The sequence below is a fragment of the Hypanus sabinus genome, chromosome 3 (assembly GCF_030144855.1).
Source record: "Hypanus sabinus isolate sHypSab1 chromosome 3, sHypSab1.hap1, whole genome shotgun sequence".
In the NCBI taxonomy this organism is placed as follows: domain Eukaryota; kingdom Metazoa; phylum Chordata; class Chondrichthyes; order Myliobatiformes; family Dasyatidae; genus Hypanus; species Hypanus sabinus.
The window spans coordinates 46,114,439-46,138,349 of NC_082708.1; the positions used below are offsets into that span (position 1 = coordinate 46,114,439).

At 40.8% G+C, this 23,911-nt stretch overlaps 1 protein-coding gene across 2 annotated transcripts in view; it reads left to right on the forward strand.

The window, feature by feature from the left end:
• The window catches only part of LOC132391268 (palmitoyltransferase ZDHHC20-B-like), a 115,906-nt gene that overhangs the window by 35,124 nt on the left and 56,871 nt on the right, over window positions 1–23,911 (forward strand). For both annotated transcript variants that reach the window (XR_009511153.1, XM_059964210.1), the window contains exons 3-5: window positions 4,370–4,464; window positions 14,248–14,368; window positions 22,142–22,211. Coding sequence is in view for 1 of the 2 variants with exons in the window: in XM_059964210.1 (XP_059820193.1) it covers window positions 4,370–4,464; window positions 14,248–14,368; window positions 22,142–22,211 (286 nt within the window). In the remaining variant the exon portion in view is untranslated. The remainder of the gene's footprint in view (window positions 1–4,369; window positions 4,465–14,247; window positions 14,369–22,141; window positions 22,212–23,911) is intronic.

Sequence of the window (23,911 nt, forward strand, 5' to 3'; positions counted from 1 at the left end):
GGAGAGAGGAGGTTTTCACAGTGGACCGACTCATACCGGCCCATGTGGACCTGGCACAACCGGTCGAGTTTCCAGCACCGTGGTGCAGAGGCTGACCTCCCAAACAGGGTCCGGCCCAGACTGTGGACATTGGGGGGTGTATCACCAGTTCTGGGGGGGGGGTTATGTGGCGACCCACTTCCTAGCACACTCGAACCAGCTCACAAATAGCCAGTGTGCAGGCACAAAGGCCAGGTCCGCAACAAAGGGAGAAAAGCCTGCGGGGGTTTGTGAGTACGTGTCTCTTGGAGCATCTGCGCCCGGGGAGGGCGGGATGAGGGAGGCTTTAAAGCAAGGCTGTGAAGTTCAAATAAAATTATCTTTGACTGCAGTTTACCAACTCCATGTCGTTATTTTAGCGTTGCATGTAGCACACCGCTACAATGTCGTCTTTTCCTCTATTGTGTATTGTACTACTGCCGCAAAGGTAACAAATTGGTTTTAAAAGTGATTCTGATTCTTTTTTTTCTATTTGCATGTGCACAGTTTGTTGTCTTTTGCACACTGGTTGTCCGCCCTGTTGTGTGTGGTCCTTCATTGATTGTATTATGATTGCTAGATTTATTGAGGTGCCCACAAGAAAATGAATTTCAGGGTGGTATATGATGACGTATATGTACTTTGATAATAAATTTACTTTGAACTTTAAAGATTGTTGTAAGACTGTTTTCAAGACCAGTCTCTGAGACAGCCCTTCTTTTGCCAAAGACTTAATGAAATGATCATTTGACATTTAATTTCAGTCGTTAAGTTTGACATCATGAATGTCAGGCAGGACGTGTTCTTCCTCTAGAGGCACCATCTTTTAAATCACTTACTGTGTGTGTTAATTTGGATTTCAATTTGGAGCACGTTAGGTAGAAAGACATCCATCTCCTTCCACTCTTTATTTGCCCTTGAAAGCAGTATCTGCAAGTCTTAAGCTTACTTAATTTACTTAATATTGTTTCACAAAGTTTTCTCATTAAAAACCCTGAAGAAAGCTTCTGACTCAAGTGATTTTGAGGTGTTTAATTGCCTACCTAGCTTTGTACACAACACACTGCAAAGGTAGTAGGGTGATGTTTAGTGAGGCCTTAGTAGCAAATAGAAATTCGGCAACGTACTTTAAGTTCCTGGGATATTCTGGCAGAAGATAAGACTGGTGCTAGAATCTCTTCTTTGTCAAAGCTATTGAGACTTTTTTTTTTGGCTTATTTTAATATCTTGATATTAATACATCTTTGAGAACCATTAAAATCACTTTTATTAATCCTTTATGGCTTTTAAAAGTAGTGCATTAAAACACTTTCTAATTTAAAATTAAATAATTCAAAAAAATAAGTAACTCGTCTTTTTTCCTCCTGTTTACCAGAAAGAGAATCTCCACTCATTTGAACGCTTACACTCAATCAGTGGCTTAGGATAGGAAAGACAAATTTCCTAGCCTATTCTATATAGCCATGGAGCACTGTAGCAGATGCTCTGGCATCTGTCACTCAGTAACCTTAGACTTACGGTAGGTTTACACAAATCTGGCACATGCTAACCTAGAAGCAGCTGAATCTCAGCAGATTCCTTTAAAACCTCAGCACCATTTGGCCCATGGGGATTACTCTATTTTATTTAGTCTCCAAAAGCTGTAGTGCTCTGATGTATCCATGTTGAAATTCAACTCTTTCAATGTTGCTTTTTTTTGTATTTACTTTGACATATATCACCATGCTATCAGTCTAGAAATATGAGTTGTAAAGATAGGAATACACTTTGATGCTGGATGCAACATTTTGAAAAAATTTAGGTAACATTTTAACATGTTTTATAAATAATTATACAGGTCAAAAGCTAAAGTTCTTGATCCACATATGGTGTATTTTCATACATTACATTAAGCTTGATAAAAGCTGTGAAAAATTCTCATGAGATGAAGAAGGATAAATTATGTTTTGTGATTGTAGTTAGTAATCATTCGGTTAATGTAGTCATCAATGAGACACCTAGACAACAACCAATCTCATTTCCTAAAGTAGTTGAGCCATGTCAACCAACTTCATATGTTATTCCATCTGTCAAAACCACTTTTTAATCCAAAATATTTGTGAAAGGCATGTATAACTCTGGGCGAATGTTTTCAAAATCAGTTACATCCTAAAATATTTGTCCTTTAATCATCTTTGTGTTTGAGATACCATGTACAATGTGCACAGGTTCTTTCTTAACACCAAGTTTGATATGTCCAGCTTAATTGTTGAATTACATGCATTTAATGGTTCTTGCATTAAATGATATTTAGTCTTAGACAATTATTTCTGTTAAACCTATGTCATTATTCTAATCTTTAAAAAACACAAATTGTGATCTGTGTTTTCCTTTGTGGCACTTCCTCTAACCTCCATCAACCCCAAATACTATCACTTCTGGGTCTAACTACCTCCACTTTAGTATTAGACTTTTTTTCTATTCTAGACTTTAATATACAAACATCAAAGAAGATTATATAATCAAATTCTTGTTATCAACTGACCATGGGTTGTTATCCATCCTTGACTTCTTTCTCTGAAGCATTGTGCACTGTTCTCCTTCAGTGATTCTCTAATTTCGAATCTTCTGGTTTTCCATTCATTTGGTTTAATTCTTATCCAAATATATTTAAAGCACAGACATTTCTTCCCATACCTTCATGGTCATGCTTTGCTATTTTTATAATTTTCTCTATTACCATATTCCCCCCCTTCACATTATTTTGCTCTCCAGTTCTGACCCTCTTGTGTGTACTTTTGTACTCATCTGCGCAATGACATCATCTTCAGCTACTGTGTTTTCTCTTTAGGTTAGCTACCTCAGTCTACCATTGCTTCCATCTCACTCCAGTTTTTTGACAGAATCTACTACAGAAAAAGAACATTTTTGACAATGCTTGCAGTTGCCTTCAATTTTTTCCTAGTTTGGGTAAAAAGTCATGTATAATTTGGTGAAGGTGGTAGAAAGGAAAGAAAATTGTTTAAGCATTTGGTGGAATAGGGAGTGTTTTTCTATTGACAATGTAAAGAAAAATTAAAAATTAAACACTTGATAAATAATTAAAGCAGTAATCGACCCTTTGTGCCTGTTTCGCCAACTGGTGAAGTATAAGATCCTGCCTCATCTTTTAACTTGCTGTGATTCTGCACTGGCTTGGATTTCCTTAAGACCTAAAAATCTGTGTTGACTTGGTTCTTGAATATACACAATGACTGGGAATTCCAACGCATCACTAACCTTTAAGTGAAGAATTTTTTCTTCAGTTTGTGCTGAATATTTTAGGGTTTTGGACACCCCATGGAGAGGGAGCCTTAGTATTCCACCAACCATCTCAAACATTGGGAGAATTTAGTTTTAGAATTCTGACCTCTCTAGTTCCTTTGAGGTCTCTGTTGGTCAGAGTTGACCATGGATATTACGTCTATTACAGCTTTCTTCTTCCTAGGGGATATCAGATCTGTACACATTCTTACAACTACACACTCACCAGAGCCCAGTATAATTGCTGTAAGTCTACTCTTTTAATCTTCTTATGATAAAGGCAAACTTAAGCTTTACTTTTCACACTGTTTACAGAGTAGTATTTAGTGATTCATGTCCAAGGACACTCGGGTCCTCTGAACACCAAGGCTTCTCATTTTCTTACCATTTAAAAATAATTAACTATAGTATTTTCCTATCAAAACTGTATGGAGGGTTAGTTGGACCACATGAGCACCGTGTATAATTATAACCTGTTTTTAAAGAGGAGTATAATTGCATTGGATGCACTTCACTCTGGATTCCCAAGACAAGGTCATTAATTTATGTGGGACAATAGAATAGATTAGGTCTTTATTTATTGGAGTTTGGAAGAATGAGTGGGAAACTTATCAAAATACATAAAATTCTGAGAGTTATCAGGCAGCACAGGCTGAGAGGTTGTTCCCCTCCATCCACATCCATCACCTTCCCAATAAGGGAGAATTTTAAATTAGTAAGTGCAGTTTCAAATATGGGTCATTCATTTAAGGGAAGAAAATTTTCTTCTCACAAAGCATGGTGAATATTTGTAGTTCTATACCCTGTGAAGGTGAGTCATTATTCAAGATTGAATTTAGCAGATAAGGAATTTAAATATGATAGAAATTGGGCAGGAATGTGGAGCTGAGGCACCACATTCAATAATATAATTTTATTAAAAGGTGGAACAAGCTCAGGGGTGTTTCGTGCCAAATGTATTGTACATTTTTGTATACTTGTACAGCTTAGGCTTCAGAGAAAGCGTATAATGAACAGGAATATGTTATATTTTTGCTAATTTTAAAATACTTCTTGTCATCTGTTTCAGTTGTATACCTTGTAGTGTTCCATCTGTCTTTTATCATGTTTGCGTGGTCCTATTGGAAGACTATATTTACGTCACCAGCCAGGCCATCAAAAGAGGTGAGTACTGCATTGCCAGAGAAGAGTTCTGGGTGAATTTCATTTTAAAGTTCTCAGAAATGATAATATTTAAAAACTTGAATACATTTGTTTTATTAAATACAGAGGCTGTGTTGTACATTAAACCATAGCTCCTTGAATCCTCTGGGTTAACAAAGATGACAAGCTGATCATAAAGAGCTCATAATTCCAACACCCCACACTGCTCGGTTTTACCTCCTCCCCAAGATCCACAAGCCTGAATATCCTGATAGTCCTGTAGTTTCAGCCTGCTCCTGTCCCACAGAACTTGTATCTGCCTGCCTGGACTCCATTTTGTCACCCATATTTCAGTCCCTCCCTACTACATCCAGGATACATCCCATGCCCTCGACCTCTTCAATAACTTCCAGTTCCCTGGTCCCGACTGCTTCATTTTCACCATAGATGTCCAATCCTTATACACTTCAATTCCCCATCAAGAAGGCCTCAAAGCCCTCCACTACTTTCTTGACAATAGACCTCACCAGTTCCCCAACACCACCACACTCCTCCGGTTGGCAACACTTCACTTGTGAGTCTGTTGGGGTAATATATTCTATGCGGTGCTCCTGGTGCGGCCTCCTCTACATCGGCAAGACCCAACGCAAATTGGGAGACCGCTTCGTCAAGCACCTCTGCTCCATCTGCCACAACAGACAGGATCTCCCGGTTGCCACCCACTTCAACTCTGCTTCACATTCCCATTCGGATATGTCCATACATGGACTCTTCCACTGCCATGATGAGGCCAAACTCAGGTTGGAGGAGCAACACCTCATATACCGTCTGGGTAGCCTCCAGCCCCTTGGTATGAACATTGAATTCTCCAACTTCCGGTAATTCCCTCCCTCTCCTTTCCACCATCCCACTTTCACTCTGCCTCCTCTTCTAGCTGCCTATCTCCTCATGATTCTGCCTTCTACTACTACCCATAGTGCTTTCCCCTTTCATTCCTTCTTCACCTCTCTGGCCTATCCCCTCCCTGCTTCCCCTCCCCCATCCTTTGATCTTTCCTCTGATTGGTTTTTCACCTGGCATCTTCCACCCTTCCCCCACCTTCTTTATAGGGCCCCGACCCCTCTTTTTTCAGTCCTGACGAAGGGTCTTGGCCCGAAATGTTGACCGCTCATTTCAGCAGATGCTGCCCAACCTGCTGAGTTTATCCAACTTGTTTGTATGTCTTGACAAGCTGCTCAGTTTCCCACTCCCATTTATTATATAGGTTGAATCAAAAATGCAACAAGTTGTCTGTATTCATTTTCTTTCTAGAGGTGGTGGTTATTCAATAATGATAATGGCTGCAGCCTTAAAAAAATGCATATTAGTCCCACTTTCTCCTCTTGCAATTTTACCTCCAATAAGTTAGATACTGTTAAAAAGTTTTAAAAACCTTATTTTAAGCAGCAATTATTGGCAAATTGATGTCATTGTTTTACTCTTTGCCTTTGTAAGTAAGTCAAAGAGTGAAAAGAAATATGAACAACATAGTGAATCTATTATATCAAATTACAATTTTAGTTAAAAATTATGTTACCCAGTATACTTTAAAATAGGTATAGCCAATCAATTTGGAAGGAGTATCAATGAACTATTAAGTACAACTGAAAAAAAGCTTCAAAAGTTCTATATTTTGGCCAAACAGATATAATATTTCAATATAATCTAATCTGTGTTTAGGAAACTTATTTTCCATGATTTTAATATATCAAAATAATATGCAGGTCTTTTTTTTTGTTACTATAGATAGTTCCCTAGATTAATATTTCGCTTTTTCCTCCAGCTGCATCTATTCATGTCGTTGAACGCCTATGTAGGAGAGCCATTTAAATGAGCAGTATTGTCATATTTTATATCTTTCAGTTTCTGGCATCTTGCTTTAAGAAGGCTGAGGCCCCAGGGATTATCTTTCCTTGTCAGAATTTAAGTAGAAAATTGCCCATTGATTTTTAAGTACACTGCCTGTAATAGCATGGACATGAGTGCATTTTTTTTTCTGTTTGAATGCGAATAAAACCAAAGGCTGAGATCCTTGAGGTGGCCAGCAATGTGATATAGGACATGGTATTTGGAAGATATTACCTGGCAAAATGTTTTGACAAAATAACAACATTCTTCTGGATGTTGTTAGTCAAGCACTGACTGGGACTTCTCTGTGACAATGGAGCATTGTTGGTTGGAGTAAAATTCTTTGAATGCTAAATTAATTCTGGGCAGCACTTAGACATCTATGGATGGATTCAGTTTCACAAAGGCAAAAAACAAAGCATTTGAGATTGTTCAGATGCGCTTGAGTTGTTCAGTTGTATAGCAGTATTTTTCTGTTTGCTGCATCAAATACAGACACTTAGACCAGTTGCATGGGGCCAAGAGCCTTGGACAACTGTACCAGAGATACCGGCCACGTGACAGACGCACTGCCACCTGGCTGGTCGGAGGACACACCACATGCCAATCAACATTTGATCCCTCCCAACTAATCAATGCACACCTAAATTATTGGTCACCTTAATTGGATTATCTCACCCAGCCCCATGCTATAAAAGGTAAGACATGTGCCTGGCTCGGTCTCTCTTACAGACCACCTCAGTGAAGGTAAGTGCATTGATTTATGTTTGGAAAGGTCTATTGTTTGTCCTGGTAAGGGAGCCGCAGCTATCCAAGGTCAAGGGAGATAGCTGTTGTAGTGCTTTTCCCTTGTTCTTTGTATGTGTAACTGTACCCTGTCCCCACACTGCTTTCTGTGTTTTGTAGTTGCTTGTGTTGACCCGACTTCCCCTTGTAAATAAATTCCTTATTATTTAAACTGTGAGTGTCCAGGCCTCTACTGTTGAGACTCAAAGAACCAGTTATTTCCATTACAACATTTGGTGCTGCAGAGCAGGGTCTCATAAGTTTTGGCTGGACACAAGCACAGGGGATTGTGCTTGTGAAATAAGGGGAAGAAAGCCAGTGCAGGCACCCAGGATAAGATCCCCGGGTGGCCTGATGAAAGGGAGGGATTTGAGAGTCTGGCCAGCATGCTGGCAGACCACAGAAAACCAGTGGACTGGTCTGAGCAGTTTGAGCCCTGTGGAGAGAAGCTGGGCCATCATGTGGTCTCCATTCTGAAGGAATCAGGGTTCCCCAAAGCTAAGGGGAGTTGTTTGCGTCCCTGCTGAGACGCCAGGTTAGAATTACTGATCACCTGCAGCACTTGTGTGGTCAGAAGGACAGGGAAATTGAAAACCTCAGTCAGCGTTGTTGCACGCTGAAGGAAGCAGCACAGGCTGCCCAGGCCCGAGCCAATGACCTTGAAGTTAGGGGAACTGAACTTGCCTGTCGCCTCATAAAACTTCAGCAGGCCAGGGCAGCCCGTCGGTCTGGCTGGCAGCCGGACCCATTAAAGATTTGAGCCTTAGTCCAGTGCGGCGACAAGCTGGACGCATGGCTGGGGGATGGGGACATCTGGCTGGATAGTGACAACGAGGGGGTGCCTGAGGAACCAAGGTCCCACAACCACCCTTTCCCCTTCTCACCCGAGCTCCAACATGCCCGACCCGTCACCACGCGGTCCCAGGTTCACCGCAGGGAGGAAGGGGACAAGGGGGAGACACTCAGACCTTCCCCTAGTCACTGCAAGACCACGGAGGCCCGGGACTTCTCCCCCAAGGAGCTGACCCAACTGGCGGATCGGTACCGCCAACGACCAAGCGAGCACCTGGCTGCCTGGCTGCTCCGGCTGTGGGACGGGGTGGGGGGGCCCAACCTCAGCCTCTCCCATCAGGAGACAAGCACCCTGGGAAGCCTCTCTGACCAGCAGAACATAAACAATGCGCTGCTGGTGCCACAAGCAGAAATCCGCGACAGCACAACCCTGTTGGATCGGGTAGTGACCTCGGTACGAGCTCGCTATCCCACACTTCTGGAGTAGGATCTACACGGGCGCCCGCAATGGGGTACGGTCAGTGAGGGCACCTGGGTCATCAGGGAATGGGCACTGGTCAATGGTATCTATCAAGGTGCCTGCGACTGTAACTTCCTTGAAAACACACGAGTGACCGGTGCCCTAGCGGGATACTTGGTCACTACCGCACGCCCCGATATGAAGTCTGCAATCCTGCCCCTCATGGCACCAGCCTGCAGTAGGACCATACGGGATGCCATCACCCTCCTGGAGGGATTAGAATATATGCAGAGGGGGGCACCTACGCAGGTCCGGAAGACCAAGACAAGGACCCAAGACATTATCCCTCTCAGATATACACGAACCTGCTGCGTACAGGAGTGGATCGTAACCAGATAGATGGCATCCCCACCCCCAACCTATATGCCCTGTGGAAGGAGCATTGCAGGGGGAAGACTACTTACAAAAAGACCACCCACACCGAGCCACTCTCCACGCCTCCCCTGCCCGAAACTGTCTCGAAGGCCCTCGAAGCAGAACTCAGACAGCTCATCAGGCAGGATATGTCCCACCTCCTCCAGCAAAGTGCCTCACCCCCGGCATGGCTGCCCTCTTCCCCCCCTCCCATAGGATGAAGGCCAGGGCCCCCGGCGCATTTGCTCTCTTGCCCTTTCCCACCCGGGGGACCTGAGGCCACATATACCTGTCACAGTACATTGGGGAAAGGGAAACACACAGAGGTGGATGGCGCTTGTCGACACAGGCACCCAGCACACGATTATCCCAGGCAATCCTGCCTTATAGAGGGGTACAGACATGCAGATAGAGGGATTGGGGGGGGGCTCCCTCTTACGCACCAGGGAGGTCACACTTTGCCTAGCCATAGGCAACCATTCCCCCAGACGTGTACATGTCCTTATTGCCTCCTCCTCGGAATGTATCCTCGGGATCAATGTTTTAAAGGGACAATCACTTGAAACAAACAGAGGCAAGTTCACCTTCAGCATCGCGCAAGCCACTATTGTCGTCGGGGCAGCTAAGTGGGAGCCAATTGTTATAACAGTCAGTACAGAGTGCCGGGGGGTGCCAAGAAATCGCAGACTCCATTCAAGCCCTGTTACGGGAGGGAATTACTAGAACCACAGCCTCGCCTGTCAATAGCCCCATTTGGCCCATCCGAAAGAAGAACGGTTCCTGGCGGATGACTGTTGATTATATGCAATTGAACAAGGCTGCACGCCCCCCCCCCAACCCCCCTCGCCGCCGCTGTACCTGACATTGTCACCCTTATTGAAGACATCGCAGGTTGTCCCCATAAACTCTGGTATGGCTGCTGCTTTCCAGCATATGTGGTGCCCTTCATCCACCCCCTGAATGACCTTGGGGAGCATCCAGCGTACAGTGGCCACCAGGACAAGAGGGCCATTACAGAGGCAGAGTGGTTCTGGATGATAGCCTTTCCCAGTTATGGTACGGCCCAGCTGTCCCGGGAGGTGATCCAGATGACCAGTGTGCTCGAGACTCTGGCCACCGAGACGGCAGTGGCACTGCAACACACGGAGGATGCCCTCACCCAAACGGCGGCAGAACTGACAGCTGTCAGGATGGTCGCCCTGCAGAACAGAATGGCACTGGATTACCTACTCGCTGCTGATGGTGGAACGTGTGCAGTGGTTGGTAAGAAATGCTGTACCTTTATCCCTGATGAGTCCAGCATCATCACTCGCTTGGTTGCTCACATTTGGGACTTGGTGGCTATAATTAAAAAAAATCAAGGGATCAACACCTCATGGGGTAATTGGTGGCCGTTTGGGTCCCTAGAAGGGTGGTGGGCAACTGTCATTCACTGGTCCATCGCACTCATTCTTGTTATCATAGCCATTTTTATACTATGTTGCGCATGCCAGCTGATTAAGACTTAGCTGCTTAAAAATGGTTATTTCTGATATATGCGATTTTGTTTCACCCTCTTATGTGTGCTGGCTATGTGGTGCGTCTTCCGAGGGGTGGAGTGTATCCAGAGATACTGGCCACGTGACAGACGCACTGCCGCCTGGCTGGTCGGAGGACACACCACATGCCAATCAACATTTGGTCCCTCCCAACTAATCAATGCACACCTAAATTATTGGTCACCTTAATTGGATTATCTCGCCCAGCCCCATGCTATAAAAGGTGAGACATGTGCCTGGCTCGGTCTCTCTTACAGACCACCTTATTGAAGGTAAGTGCATCAATTTATGTTTGGGAAGGTCTATCATTTGCCCTGGTAAGGGAGCCACAGCTATCCAAGGTCAAGGGAGATAGCTGTTGTAGTGATTTTCCTTTGTTCTTTGTATGTGTAACTGTACCCTGTCCCCACACCGCTTTCTGTGTATTGTAGTTGCTTGTGTTGACCCGACTTCCCCTTGTAAATAAATCCCTTATTATTTAAACTGTGTGTGTCCAGGCCTCTACTGTTGAGACTCAACGAACTAGTTATTTCCATCACAACAACAACGTGGTCTGATTTTGCAAAATACCAGAATAATGTAGCTAAGAATCCATGAGTTTTTGGACCCCTGACCTAATGACAACTGGTTCCACTTACTTGTTTTCCTTGTTTGATGTATTGTAGGTCCTGATCAAATCTAGTATACTGGCAGATCCCTGGAATACTTCCAGACCTTGATCCCTATGGTCAAATTTTATGTACATTTTTTGTAGGAGAAATTTAATATAGTGTTTAAATGCAAGCAAGAGACTTATAAATTTGTCGGAAATAGTCTCTTGTCAGAAGTTTCTATAGGTATAAAAAAAGACAAAGAAAGTGAGTGTAAATGTATGTTCCTTAAAGACAAAAGTGAATTTATAATGAGGATAAGGAAGTGGCTGAGCAACTAAACTACTACTTTGTGTCTATTTCATGAATGATTGAGATGGTGACCACTGGTTGTAATTGCTCCAGTGGCTACTGAGATAGTGAGCATTGATCCTGTGGAATGAAGCTCAGCAAATGTGACTTTACTACTGGCAGAAGAAGAGAGAAAACAAGAACTACCAATGTCTTAGAGTGAGGTTAGTGGTTGGGAAAATGCTGAAATCTGTAACAAAGAATATAATGACCAATTATTTATAAAGAATAACAGAGTCCGTTTGGATTTTTAAAGGAAAATTTAGGTTCAACTGAACAATCTACTGAAGTGCTTTGAAGATGTGACTAGAATAAGGGTGGTCGCCAAAGGGTACTGTGCATTTGGACTTTCAGAAGGCCTTTGATAAGGTTAGACTACAGAGATCTGAGGAAGTGTATTTATATGTGTTGAGAATTGCACAATGCCAAAGCTGCCTGAGAAAGATGGGTACAATTACAATATTTAAAAGGCATTTGACTAGGTACATGGATAGAAAAAGTTTTGAGGGATATAGGACAAATGCATGCAAAAGGAGCTAGCTCAGCTAGGCACCTTGGTCAGCATTGTTGATTTGGGCTGACAAGCATATTTCTGTATTATATAACTCTAAATGTGGGAATAAATTACCTTCCTCAGGTTAGCAGGCTGTGCTTGATAGGATACCATAGAGATGACTGCTTGGGGCCACAACTGCAGAAAATGGAGTCTGGATTCACTGGATCTCACATAATCAAGCTGCTGAAACTGGAAGTAGGGTGGGAAGTTGGAGATACATCTCTGTCAAAAGAGGTGTAAGGTGCTCATTCCCTCTGCTAGCCTTCAGGTCACCCTTGGGCAAGGTGTAGCACTTGCCTAGGGCCAGGATCACGTGAAGCCATGGGAGCAGGTGGTGGATGGTCGTATGTCTGGTTATGCGACCCCTAATGCCAGGCAGACAATTGCTGAAAGGTATTGATAATGCTGGGATCACCTGTCTTGTAAAGTCTCTGCCCAGAAGAAGGCAATGACAAACCACTCCTCTAGAACAATTTGCCCAGAACAATCATGATCGCCCACGTTGTACGACACAGCACATAGCGAACAAACGAAGCTGGAAGATGTTGCTGCAGCTGATCGCGCATAGGTCAACCTGATGCTATTAAGTGGGTAAGAATGTCAAAAGGGCTACTCAGCAATAATTTCAAATAAGCCATCATAGAAAAATCTCAATGGCTGCTGAAATCTTCTCCACTATCTTGCCTGCTTCATCAATGATTTTCCTTTAAACATAAGATCAGAAGTGAAAATGGGTATTATTTGCATTGTACAGTTCTATCTGTGGCTCCTCAGATAATGAATTAGTCTGTGCTTACATGCATTAGTATCTAGATAATATTTTACTGATGCTTGATGAATGGCAAGTAATGTGTGTGCTACACAAATTCCAGACCTTCAATACGAGAGCCAGATCTCTTATTTGATTCTTGGATCATGGCTGCTTGTGGGAGGATGAATGTCAGAGTTGTATTTTAGAAACATACATTGATAATACATGTACTTTGGACTTTGAGCATACTGTTCAGGTGCCACCGCACTTACTGTAAACATTCACACCACTGCTGCCGGTGCACTATAGATGTAGTGTATACCATCTGGATGTCTAGATCTCTTTTACACTATACCTCTTTCAAACGCACAACTTCTACCAAGTTATTTGAGGTCCAAAAGGATAAGGGGAAACTATACTTGAATGTCCCCACTTTCAAATTCCCCATAATGTCATACACAAATTAGTTTATGGAATGTGGGCATCAGTGGCAATACTAGAGTCAATGGGTGTTGATAGCAGATAGAATAAATGAAGTTTCAGTGAAGGGCGCCACTTTGTTCTGGATAGTGTAGAGCCTCTTTGGTGTTATTGAAGATGTTCATCTCGGCTAGTGAAGAGCATTCTGCTACATTCCTAACGTGTTTTACAGCATGATAGCACTTGTAATTCTCGCCTCTGTCTACAAGGAGTTTAGACGGGACGGGGCGCCCCCAGTAACTGCGTGATTTTCTTCCAGGTGCTCAGATTTCCTCCCACATTACAAGACATACTGGTGAATAAATTAATTGGTCACTTGGATGTAATTGGGCAGTATAGGCTCATTGGACCAGAAGGGCTTGTTAATGTGCTGCATCTCTGAATAAAAATAGTTTTTAAAAAGATGGTGAAAAGGCTTTGGGGTGTCAAGAAAAAAGTCAGCCTCTGCAAAGTTAAAGTTTCTGACCTGTTGTAGATTGTACCTTTTGGCCAGTTCAGTTAAATTACTGGTTATGATGACTCTTTTGTTCATGTCAGGGATATTAGAAGATAATGTAATTAAATATGAAGGCTTATAGCAAGAGAACTTGACTGAAGGAGCAAGGGTGTTTTGCTGCAATTGTACATGAGGGAGACCAGACTGACAGCATTATTCTGCTGTGCAATTCTAGTTTCTTTATTTGAGGAAGAATAATCTTACATCATTCCTGCTAATACATAGTATGAAATGAAATTGGTGTTAATAGCTTATATTCTCTAGAATTTAGAAGAATAAAAGGGAATCTTAAAGATTCAATGTTTCAGGGTAGGAAATTTGTTAATCCCCATCCAGTCCTACAGTATGTGCACAGTTGTAACTCACCTGTAAACATATCTAGAATAGTGGTTGAGTCAAAGTAAGTGAATGCTGACAGATTGGAGAAAATAACATTATATTGTCCTCATTAATAATACTTTAATAGTAAATCTGAATCAATTATAGCAAATCCATGGGGGGGGGGGGATGTCCCCAGCAGGAAAGTGCTAAAATTGGTTTATTGCTTTAATGAGTGAATCTAACATGTTTTGTAGCTGAATGATTCATCATACTACGTACTAAAGTTGAATCTATGATGAAATTACTGGAATTGCTTCTTTCCCACACATGAAACAATTGTGGTGCAAATCAGTATTTAATATAATCAATTTCTATTTTGCAGTTCAGCTTGATAAAATCTGATAAGGAACAATATGATCAAGAGGAGAGGCCAGAAACACAGCAAGAAATTCTCAGAAAAGCAGCCAAAGACTTACCTGTTTACACCAGAACTGCAAATGGAGGTAATTTGAACTTCAGATAATTATAAGTTTAATTGAATTAATAATAAAATAGATTTTAAATAGTCATTGTTTCTAAAATCAGGCACTGCATTATTTTCACAGATCTCTTTGCTTAGGTGTCAATAGCTTGCATTTGTATTTTTTCTTTTGATGAAAAGTTACTAATGCACTGAAGTTCAAGAAAAAAAATTCTTCCAAACCATCCCAACCTAATTAATCACTGATCCTCAGGTTACAGGATCATTACTGCTGTATATTGACTATCACTTGGAAGTTCAGCAGGTAGACTGTTTTATTCATAAGGGAGATTCATTAATATCAGTGATGTGTCCAGAATAGGTCTGTATTAAGAAATGTACCTTATTTTGTCGTCTGTCTGAAATAGAAAAGTCTGCTGCAAAAGCTTTGCGGTGATTCTTGCAGGATTTTTATGAAAAGTTTTCGTCTTCAGTTAAGGCACCTTTCATCATGTAATGTGGCATTCCTGGTTGGATAGAACTGCTGTAGCAAACAACATTGCAACAGAAGCAAATTCCTCCACCATTTTGTTTGTGTTGCTTGAGATATCCAGCATCTGCAGATGTTCTCATGTTTGTGATTGCGACATAGGTTGTTTTATGACTGGATACCTGTAATTAGTGGTGTTCCACAGGAAATGGTGCTGGGATCCTTCGATTATAATATATGTAAATGATTTTGATATGGGTGTCGGAAGCACGCTCAATAAGTTCACGTATGGCGTAAAGATTAGTTGAGTTCTTGATAATATGGAGGGGGTAGTCTTAGGTTGCATGATATGTCAGATAGAGTTTAAACTAAATAAATGTGAGGTGATGCATTTTTGAGTACTAATGAAACTAGGACATCATGAATGGTAGAGTCCTAGGAAATATTAAGCAACGAGGCTCTTGATATACAAGTTCAGATATCCTTGGAGGTGGCAGCACAAGTAGGTAATGTGGTTAAGAAGACATGGAATATTAATAAGGGCACTGAATACAAGAGCTGGGAGGTTAAGCTCCAACTTACTAGTCAGACTTCAGCTGGAATAATGTATGCAGGTCTGTTCACTGCACTATAGGAAACAGTATAGCACTAGAGAAGGTGCAGAGAAGATTTACCAGGATATAATGTGTAATGGATATTTCAGTTATGAGGAACAACTGGAAAGACTAGGTCTGATTCCTTGGTAAAAATCATTCAGCTATATAAAAATATACGGGGTAAAGAGTGACTAGCATTGACAGCCCCTGATTTATTTGGTAGGATGATGGGAACCAGAGCATCAGGTCAAAAATTGGAGGGATTGAGAGGAAGGTAGATGTCATCCCCAGTAATTCTGTAGAGGAGGACAAGGAAGAGCAAGGTAATATACAGTACTGTGAAAAAGTCTTAGATAGATGTACATATATAAATATGTGTGTGCAGGTTCAGGGAGTGATGCAGATACACCCAGCCTTGAGACACAGGGCAGGGTCATTTGATTACCAACAATTGGTTTATTGATCATTGCAGAATGTCTCTCTGCTGCTTCCTGCTCCATCCCCTCCCCACTCCTCATTTCCCACTCTTTGTCCACAAGAGACCCATATTAGAATCAGGTTATCATCACTCATAGTCATGAGATTTGTTTATTGAGGCTACAGTAGAGTACAATACATAAAAGTGCTACGGTACTGTGCAGAAGTCTTAGGCACACTAGCTATATATGTGCCAAAGACTTTTGCACAGTCTTGTATAAAATGGGAGGGACAGGGAAGTGTGTTTATTTTTAATGCTAGTAGTATTAAGGTTAAAGGTGATAAATTTAAAGCATGGATCAGAATATGGAAATATGGTCATTACAGAGACCTGGCTGAGAGAGGGACAGGGCTGAATGCTTATGGATTTGATGTTTTCAAAAAGATAGAGCAGGATTTAATGGCAAGGTTAGGGAGAAGCTGCACAGGAACAATATCATACCTGCATGCAGAAGGGAAATAGGGGGGACTTCATCCACTGAGTCTGTATGGGTAGAACTCAAAAATAAAAAAAGATGCAAGCACTCTAACGAATGCTACAGAGTTCCCGATGACCACATGAACATTGAGAAGATGACATGTGCACAGGTTAGGGAAGTGAGCTAAAATGCAGGGTTGTTGTCATGGGTGATTTCAACTTCCTCAATATAACCCAGGATCTCCTTAGTGCAGAAGGTTTAGACAGGGCAAAATTTCCTACTTCCCGTCTTGGGTGCATCCAGGAAGATATCTTAAATCAGTATATAGATAGTCCAACCAGAGGAGGGGCCATTCTAGACCTGGTGTTGGAAAATGAGCCCAGATGAGCTTTCGGGGAGAACATTTAGGGAACAGTGACAGATTCTTCAGCTTTAGTATGGCTATGAATTGGATAAGTCAGGACTTTGCGGGAGAGTATTAAAATGGGGCAAGGCAAATTACAAGAATAGTAGATAGGAAGTAGGAAGTGTTAATTGGGAACACCTAGTTTTGGGCAAGTCCATATCTGATGTGGAGGTGTTTAAAGTTTAACTGCAAGTGAGTACAGGGCAGTAAGAAGGAAAGACAAGGATGACAACTTAACGGAACCTTGAATTACAAAAGAGGTAATGAATTTAGTCAAGAAAAAGGAAGCATATGTGAGGTTTAGGAAGCTGAAAATCAAACTGAGCCCTTGAGGATTGCAATGAGCAAGAACTCAAAGAGAGCATCGAGGGCCTTGAAAAGTTCTTGCCAAGTAGGATTAAATAGAATCCCAAGGCATTCTATACCATGAGAGCAAGACAATAACAAGAAAGGGTTGGACCGCACAAGGATAGGGGAGGTGAGATCATAAATGAGTCCCTTGTGTCAGTGTTTACCAAGGAGGACGTTGATGGTGGTGCAATCAGTGTGGAACATGCTATTATGCCTTTTGAGGTAAACAAAGCGGTAATGGTGGGTCTCTTGAAGTATGTTAAGAAGGCTATGTCTCCATTGCCTAATAAGACATACTCCAAATTATAGAAAAAGGCCATAGAGATCCATATTGGAACCTCTCCTATTTTTTAATATAAATATATATATATATAAATGACTCGGGGATAAAAAAACATGGATGGGTAGGTTTGTAAGTTCACACACAATAACAAAGATTGGTGGTGGTGTGGTTTAGAGGGTGCAAAAGAGGCTTACCTTCTGCTATAAGGTTGGACAAACCTGAATTGTTTTCTCTGAAGCAGGGGAGACTGAAGAGAACTAATGAAAGATGAGAGAAGAGAGGCATAGATAGGTTCTTTAGCTGTTTTTTTTCAGGTTCAGAATGTGTAACATTAGAGGGCATTATTTTGAGGTGAGTGGGCAGAAGTTCAAAGGAGTTGTACAGGGCAAGTTTTTTTTATACACAGAGTGCTGAGTGCCAGGAATTTGCTGTCAGTGCAGAAATGGGGAATTTCTTTAATCAGAGAATGGTGAATCTGGAATTCATTGCCACATGAAGCTGTGGAGGCCAAGTCAATGGGTATATTTAAAGTGAATGTTGATAGGTCCTTGATTAGAAAGGCCATCAAAGAGTACAGGGAGAAGGTAGGAAAATAGATTTAGAGGGAAACTAAATCAACCATGATGGAATGGTGGAGTATACTCTGTGGGCCAAATAGCCTAATCCTGCTCCTGTGTCTGATAGTGGTAAATACATTAAAGACCTTTAAGAGGTGTATTGGCCGGCTGGTGGCACAATGGCATCAGAGCCAGACTCCGGAGCGAAGGCTTCCAAGTTCGAATCCAAGTCAGGCCACTCCCGAGCATGCTTTCCATCCATGCCAGGTGGAGCGTCAGGCTAGCCCAGGCATGGGCAAACTATGGCCCGGGGGCCATATGCGGCCCGTTAAGCATTAATAAACCTTGTTAACGTTTTTTCCCCGCAATTCTGGCGTTTTCCCAATAGATGACGCACTCTATATACATTGACCTTTGTTGAGGTGCAGCGTATTACTCCACATTTGTGCTTTACTCTTTGTTCGGCTTGACCTTTTTGTGTGAACAGGCGTTCAGCGTCATGAACATCAACAAAGCCAGCCACAGATCCAAGTTAACTGACCAACACCTCAGATCCATCCTGAGAGTCGCCACAACAAAACTAAGTCCAGACTTTGACGCGCTGGCTAAAAAGGGAGACCAACAACACTGTTCCCACTGAAATTAAAAATAAGTTTCTTCGTTATATTATGTAAAAAATGCATTTGAAAATATTTTTTTCAATAAGCCTTACATGTTACATGTCATTTCTGTTAAGTGATGGACATGAGTAGTGCACAGGTGCACGTACATTCTCAAAATAAAAAATGCGCTCCAGATCAAATAACGCACTCCGCATACTGGCGCGCTGTCACTGTTCTGTCCTTGTGCTGGTCGTTGTTGAGTTTTGGCACAGGGGACAATTGAATAAGAAGGAGCAGGACAAGTAGACCTGTATCTCCTACCGTTTTTGAAATAAAGACAGTCAGGAGGAGAGTGATGATGATAATATCTTGAAGGATAACAGAATTTTCAGTGCTTTAAAATAACTGTTACTATTTAAAAAAGCTGTATTTTTATTCATTTAATTTTCAGTGTTTTAAAAGTCATTTCAATAAATAGCTAAATACCATGGGACTTCAAAGACAGATATTTTGTTGTAATGCATTTGTTCATTTTCAATTGAAATTAAAGCACATGTTTTCTACATATCCCATGATATTTTATTTTCTCTTATGAGGTGTATTACCAAAACACTCCGTCCATCTGCTCCTGGTCCGGCCCCCCTGTCAAATTTTAGAACCCTTTGTGGCCCACAAGTCAAAAAGTTTGCCCACCCCTGGGCTAGCCACTCGGCCTCATAAAAAATACAAGGGTCGAGTCAGGAACGTTCATATCGTGAGCTAGTTAATCTGAAAGGAGACCAATCCTGACACTACACGCCAGACAAGAATGGCTGACTGGCGCAACACGCTTAAAAAAAAGAGGTATATGAGCCTACAGAGAATAGAGGGATGTAGACATTGTGTAGGCAAAAGGGATTAGGTTTAATTTGGCTTTTAATTACTTGTTTAATTAGTTAGGCACAGCATCATGGCCAAAGGCCAGTTCCGGTTCTGTTTTGTTCTGTGTTCTATGTTAGATAGGATATACAGTGGATTCTGGTTAATTGTGGCAGCCACTAATTTGGGACATCTCTTAAAGAACAAAAACTAATCAAGAAAATATGCCAGATCCCTTCATTTACTTGGGATGGAGCATCAGTTTTGAATTGAATTGACTTTATAACTTACATGCTTCATATGCATGAGGAGTAAAAATCTTTACATTACGTCTCCATCTAAATGTGCAATGTGCAATTTATAGTAATTTATAATACAATCCTGAGATTCATTTTCTTGTGGGCATATTCAGTAAATCCAAGAACAATAATAGAATTAAAGGAAGACTGCACCAACAAAGCGGACAAGCAACCAATCAAGAACATTGGTTCCATACCAGGCTGAGATACAACCAGGCAAATATGCTTTCCAGCACTCATTTATACAAGTTTGTCAAAGTATTAGACGTCATGCCAATTCTTCACAAGCTTCCAAGGAAGTAGAGGAGTTACCATGCTTTCTTCGTAATTGCACTTGCGTTTTGGGCCCAGAACAGGTCGTCTGAAATGATAACACCGAGCAATATAAAGTTACTGACCTTCTCCACCTTTTGATCCCCCAATGAGTACTGGCTTGTGAACCTCTGATTTCCTCGTCCTGATGCCAATAATCAGCTCTTTGGTCTTATTGACATTGAGTGGGAGTTTGTTGTTGTGGCACCACTCAGCCAGATTTTCAATCTCCCTCCTATGTGCTGATATGTGAATACCACTGATTCAGCCAATGCCAAGAAATAGAAGGCAAGGGGCCTGATGCTAAAAGATAGGAATCATATGGATAGTAACTACTAGTTTCCATATATATTAAATTTACTCTTAAAAGAAAAGTGGAGGGCTATGTGAGAGGGAAGCATTAGATTGATTTTAGACTAGGTTAAAAGGTGGGCCAACATCAAGGGCCAAAAGACCTGTACTGTTCAATGTTCTGTATTCTTTCTCATGCATATCAGATGAGAACAACAGATGATAACTTAAAGTTTAGATATAATTAATTATTCACATGGGTGTTTACTAGTCCCTAAACTGAAGGGCTCTGTGATAAAAGAATGCTCTTAACTGTCTTGCTGACTAAGAACAAACCTGTATGTTGTAATTAGTGGCATGTTGCATTAGTAGCCACAGTCAACCTAACCCATGAATGGGTTTGAAAATAATCATTAATGACTATCAAAACCACACTCCTGTTTTTGTTTGTTATCAAAACTTTAAAGGACTTAGAATATTTGGACATTCAAGTGTGTACAAATGATTAAAATGATTGAAAATAATTCATTAATCTACATTAATAGATTAAGCATTTAAAATTATTAATGCAAGTAAAATTAAAATAGTAATAGCCTTTTACCAATCCAATTCCCTGGCAGTGTTGCCAGGACTAATGTTTGTAGATTCATTGGGCAGATTCCCCAACATAAATGGGGAATCCAGAAAAGTGAAACTTAGAGCATCTGCTAGCAAATCCCCGTACTATATAAATAGAAATATTTTAAATAAAAGTCTTACAGACCACCTTTATAAACTCTTGAGTTCTTGCCACCAATTTCATTGCTGTTCACAATTTTCTGTAGTTAAACCGGATACTGTCACTCACTGTATTCTCTTCAGTCTTGAATTTCCAAAGTCATTGTATCTCTTAGAATGTCTGATTTTTTTCTCTTCCTTTGTGACACTGACAACTCCAACAGAGCTTTTGCTGGAATCTTCATTTATCACTGTAGCATCCCCAGACTTGACTGGCAGTGCCTGACTGCTGAAACCCTACTCTTTAATAGATATCACCCTGTTAGGGTGGAAAGAATAGTAAATAACTAATCACAATTTTATTTGCTTTTTGCTTTTTTGTAGATTTTTGTAGATTTTTTTGCTTTATGTGAGAAAGAAAAGTCATTAAAACTTTAGGGATCGTACTGGATATTTCAAATTAGGTGCATTGTCTAACAGATGTAAAGAAACATTAGCCAACCAATGATCTGAAAGGAACATGTTCCTCTTCTGCATCTCAGCTTCATTTCTTTGAATGCTTTGTTTATCTATTTTGAATTGATCTCATTCAATGCTGTATTGTGAGAAATGCAAAATAAAGGGCATCATTAGTGACAAAATGGCGGTGTCTGTTGAAAAAATGCAACAAGCATTTAAGAGAGAAGCAGTGATCATGCTTCTATATCTAGATGAAAAGACCCAATATAATTTTTCTAGGATAATGTTTAATCATAAAAAATGTTGAATTGGCTACGAAGGATGCATTGTCCTGAATCTAGTATGATGATAAGATATAACTAGAAATCTATTAAATATTGCATGTATTTCTTGACTGAAGTAATCTTATTCAAATTTAAAGACACAGAACTACATGCAATATTTAATAGGGGCAACATGGTAACAGCAGTTAGTGTAACACTATTACAGCACCAGCAACTTGAGTTCAATTCCACCAGTGTCTGAAAAGAGTTTGTACACACTCCTTTTGACATTGTGGGTTGCCCCAGTTTTCTCCGGCATTCCAAAGATGTGAAGGTTAGTGGGTGAGTTCGTCACATAGGTGTAAATGAGTACTGCGGGCTCGTGAAGGATTTATTACCATGCTGTATTTCTAAACAACTTTTATTTTATTTTCAGCCATCAGGTACTGTGATCGTTGCCAAGTAATTAAACCTGACCGATGTCATCATTGTTCTGCCTGTGACATGTAAGTTGATTGTGTCCATTTGAAAGTTCAGGGGTTTTAGTATTCAGAAAAAACATTTGGAAATTTGTCGCCTGTCATCCTACACACTGAGGCAATGTTGCACAGTTTCTCTAATACCGATCAAGCTGTGCTGCATTTATTTCCAACATTTTGAAATAGATGGAGCGTTAAATTGTAGATTCATCTATCTTATTCTCTACAGTATAAATTCTTTTTTAAACAATATTTTTATTGAATTTTACATATATTTCACATATACAGATAATAATAATTGAACAAAATAGTGAAACATCATCATGTTTTTCACAATCGTGAAAGGAAAAGAGGTATAACATTTCACATAATTCACATATTTAATAAAGAAATAAAAGAAAAACACATCAGGAAAAAAAACCATAGAAGCATTCAACAACAAACCGCTATTTCAAAATGACTGTGCACCTTGACATCCAGAAAACTCCAATAAAGGTTTCCAAACATTTTCAAATTCTCCTGCCCTTCTGGTTATGTAAGTCAGTCTCTTCAATATAATACAAGATGCCATCTCCTTCACCCATACATGTATGGAAGGTAAATCCATTTTTCTCCAAGATAAAGCTAACACCCTCTTGGCCTGTAGGAGTCCAAAGTCAATTAAAGTTGACTGTTTTGGACTAACAGTAAAGTTCTTTGGATATATACCTAGTACACACATTTTTGCTTGGTGAGGCACCTTTACTCCAACAATCTCAGATATAGTCTGAACAAATGTTTTCCAGTATTTTTTTAATTTTAGACAGTCCCATACACAGTGAAGCAGAGTACCCTTTTCTTCTAAACATTTAACACAAGTGTCCAGGATATCAGGGGTCCAACGGGATTGGCTGGGGTAATGTAAGTTCTCATTAAACATTTATATTGTAATAGCTTCATTCTCGTATTAATTGATTGTTTTTGGGCTTTTATGCATGCCATTTCCCATTCAGTTTCTTGTATGTCCTCTTGAACATCCAGCCTCCGTGCCTCCAGCCTGTCAATGGTGGACTCCTTATCATATGACATCAATACTGTATAGAATAAAGAAATCGCTAACTCCTCCCCTTTAGGTTTAGAAGTGTGTGATTTTCAAGATGTGATAGTGGTGGTTCAGATATTAAATGTTTATATTTTGATTAAATGAAATGTCTCCGTCGCAAATATTTAAAAATGTGTTTTTTAGGAATATGGTATGTCTGACACAATTGATCAACTGTGATCAGATTACCATTCATATAAAGGTCCTCTATTTTCTGCACACTTTTGTCTGCCCAGATTCTGAAACCACCATCTGCTCTTCCTGCCCTGAAGTATGTATTGCTCCATATTGAGGAGAAACAAGAGATGGGAGGAGTATCTTTAATATGCTGATATGCTTTATACCAGATGTCAATAGTATTTTTGAGGAAAGGGTTCTCGGTTGTTCTTTTCAGATTTTTTGGGTCTGCAGAGTATAGATAGAGCTTTAATGGGAGGTTCGGTACTGATGCCTGTTCAATATTCACCCAGGCTGGAAGGGCCTCCATTGAGAAATAAAACATTGCAGAACATAACAAAGCAGACCAATAATACCATTTCAGGTTGGGGAGCCATAGCCCTCCCCTTTCATAGGCAGGTATAGCAACCTAAGTCTCAGTCTAGATTTTTTATTATTCGAAATGAATTTACTAAAAATACTATTAAGC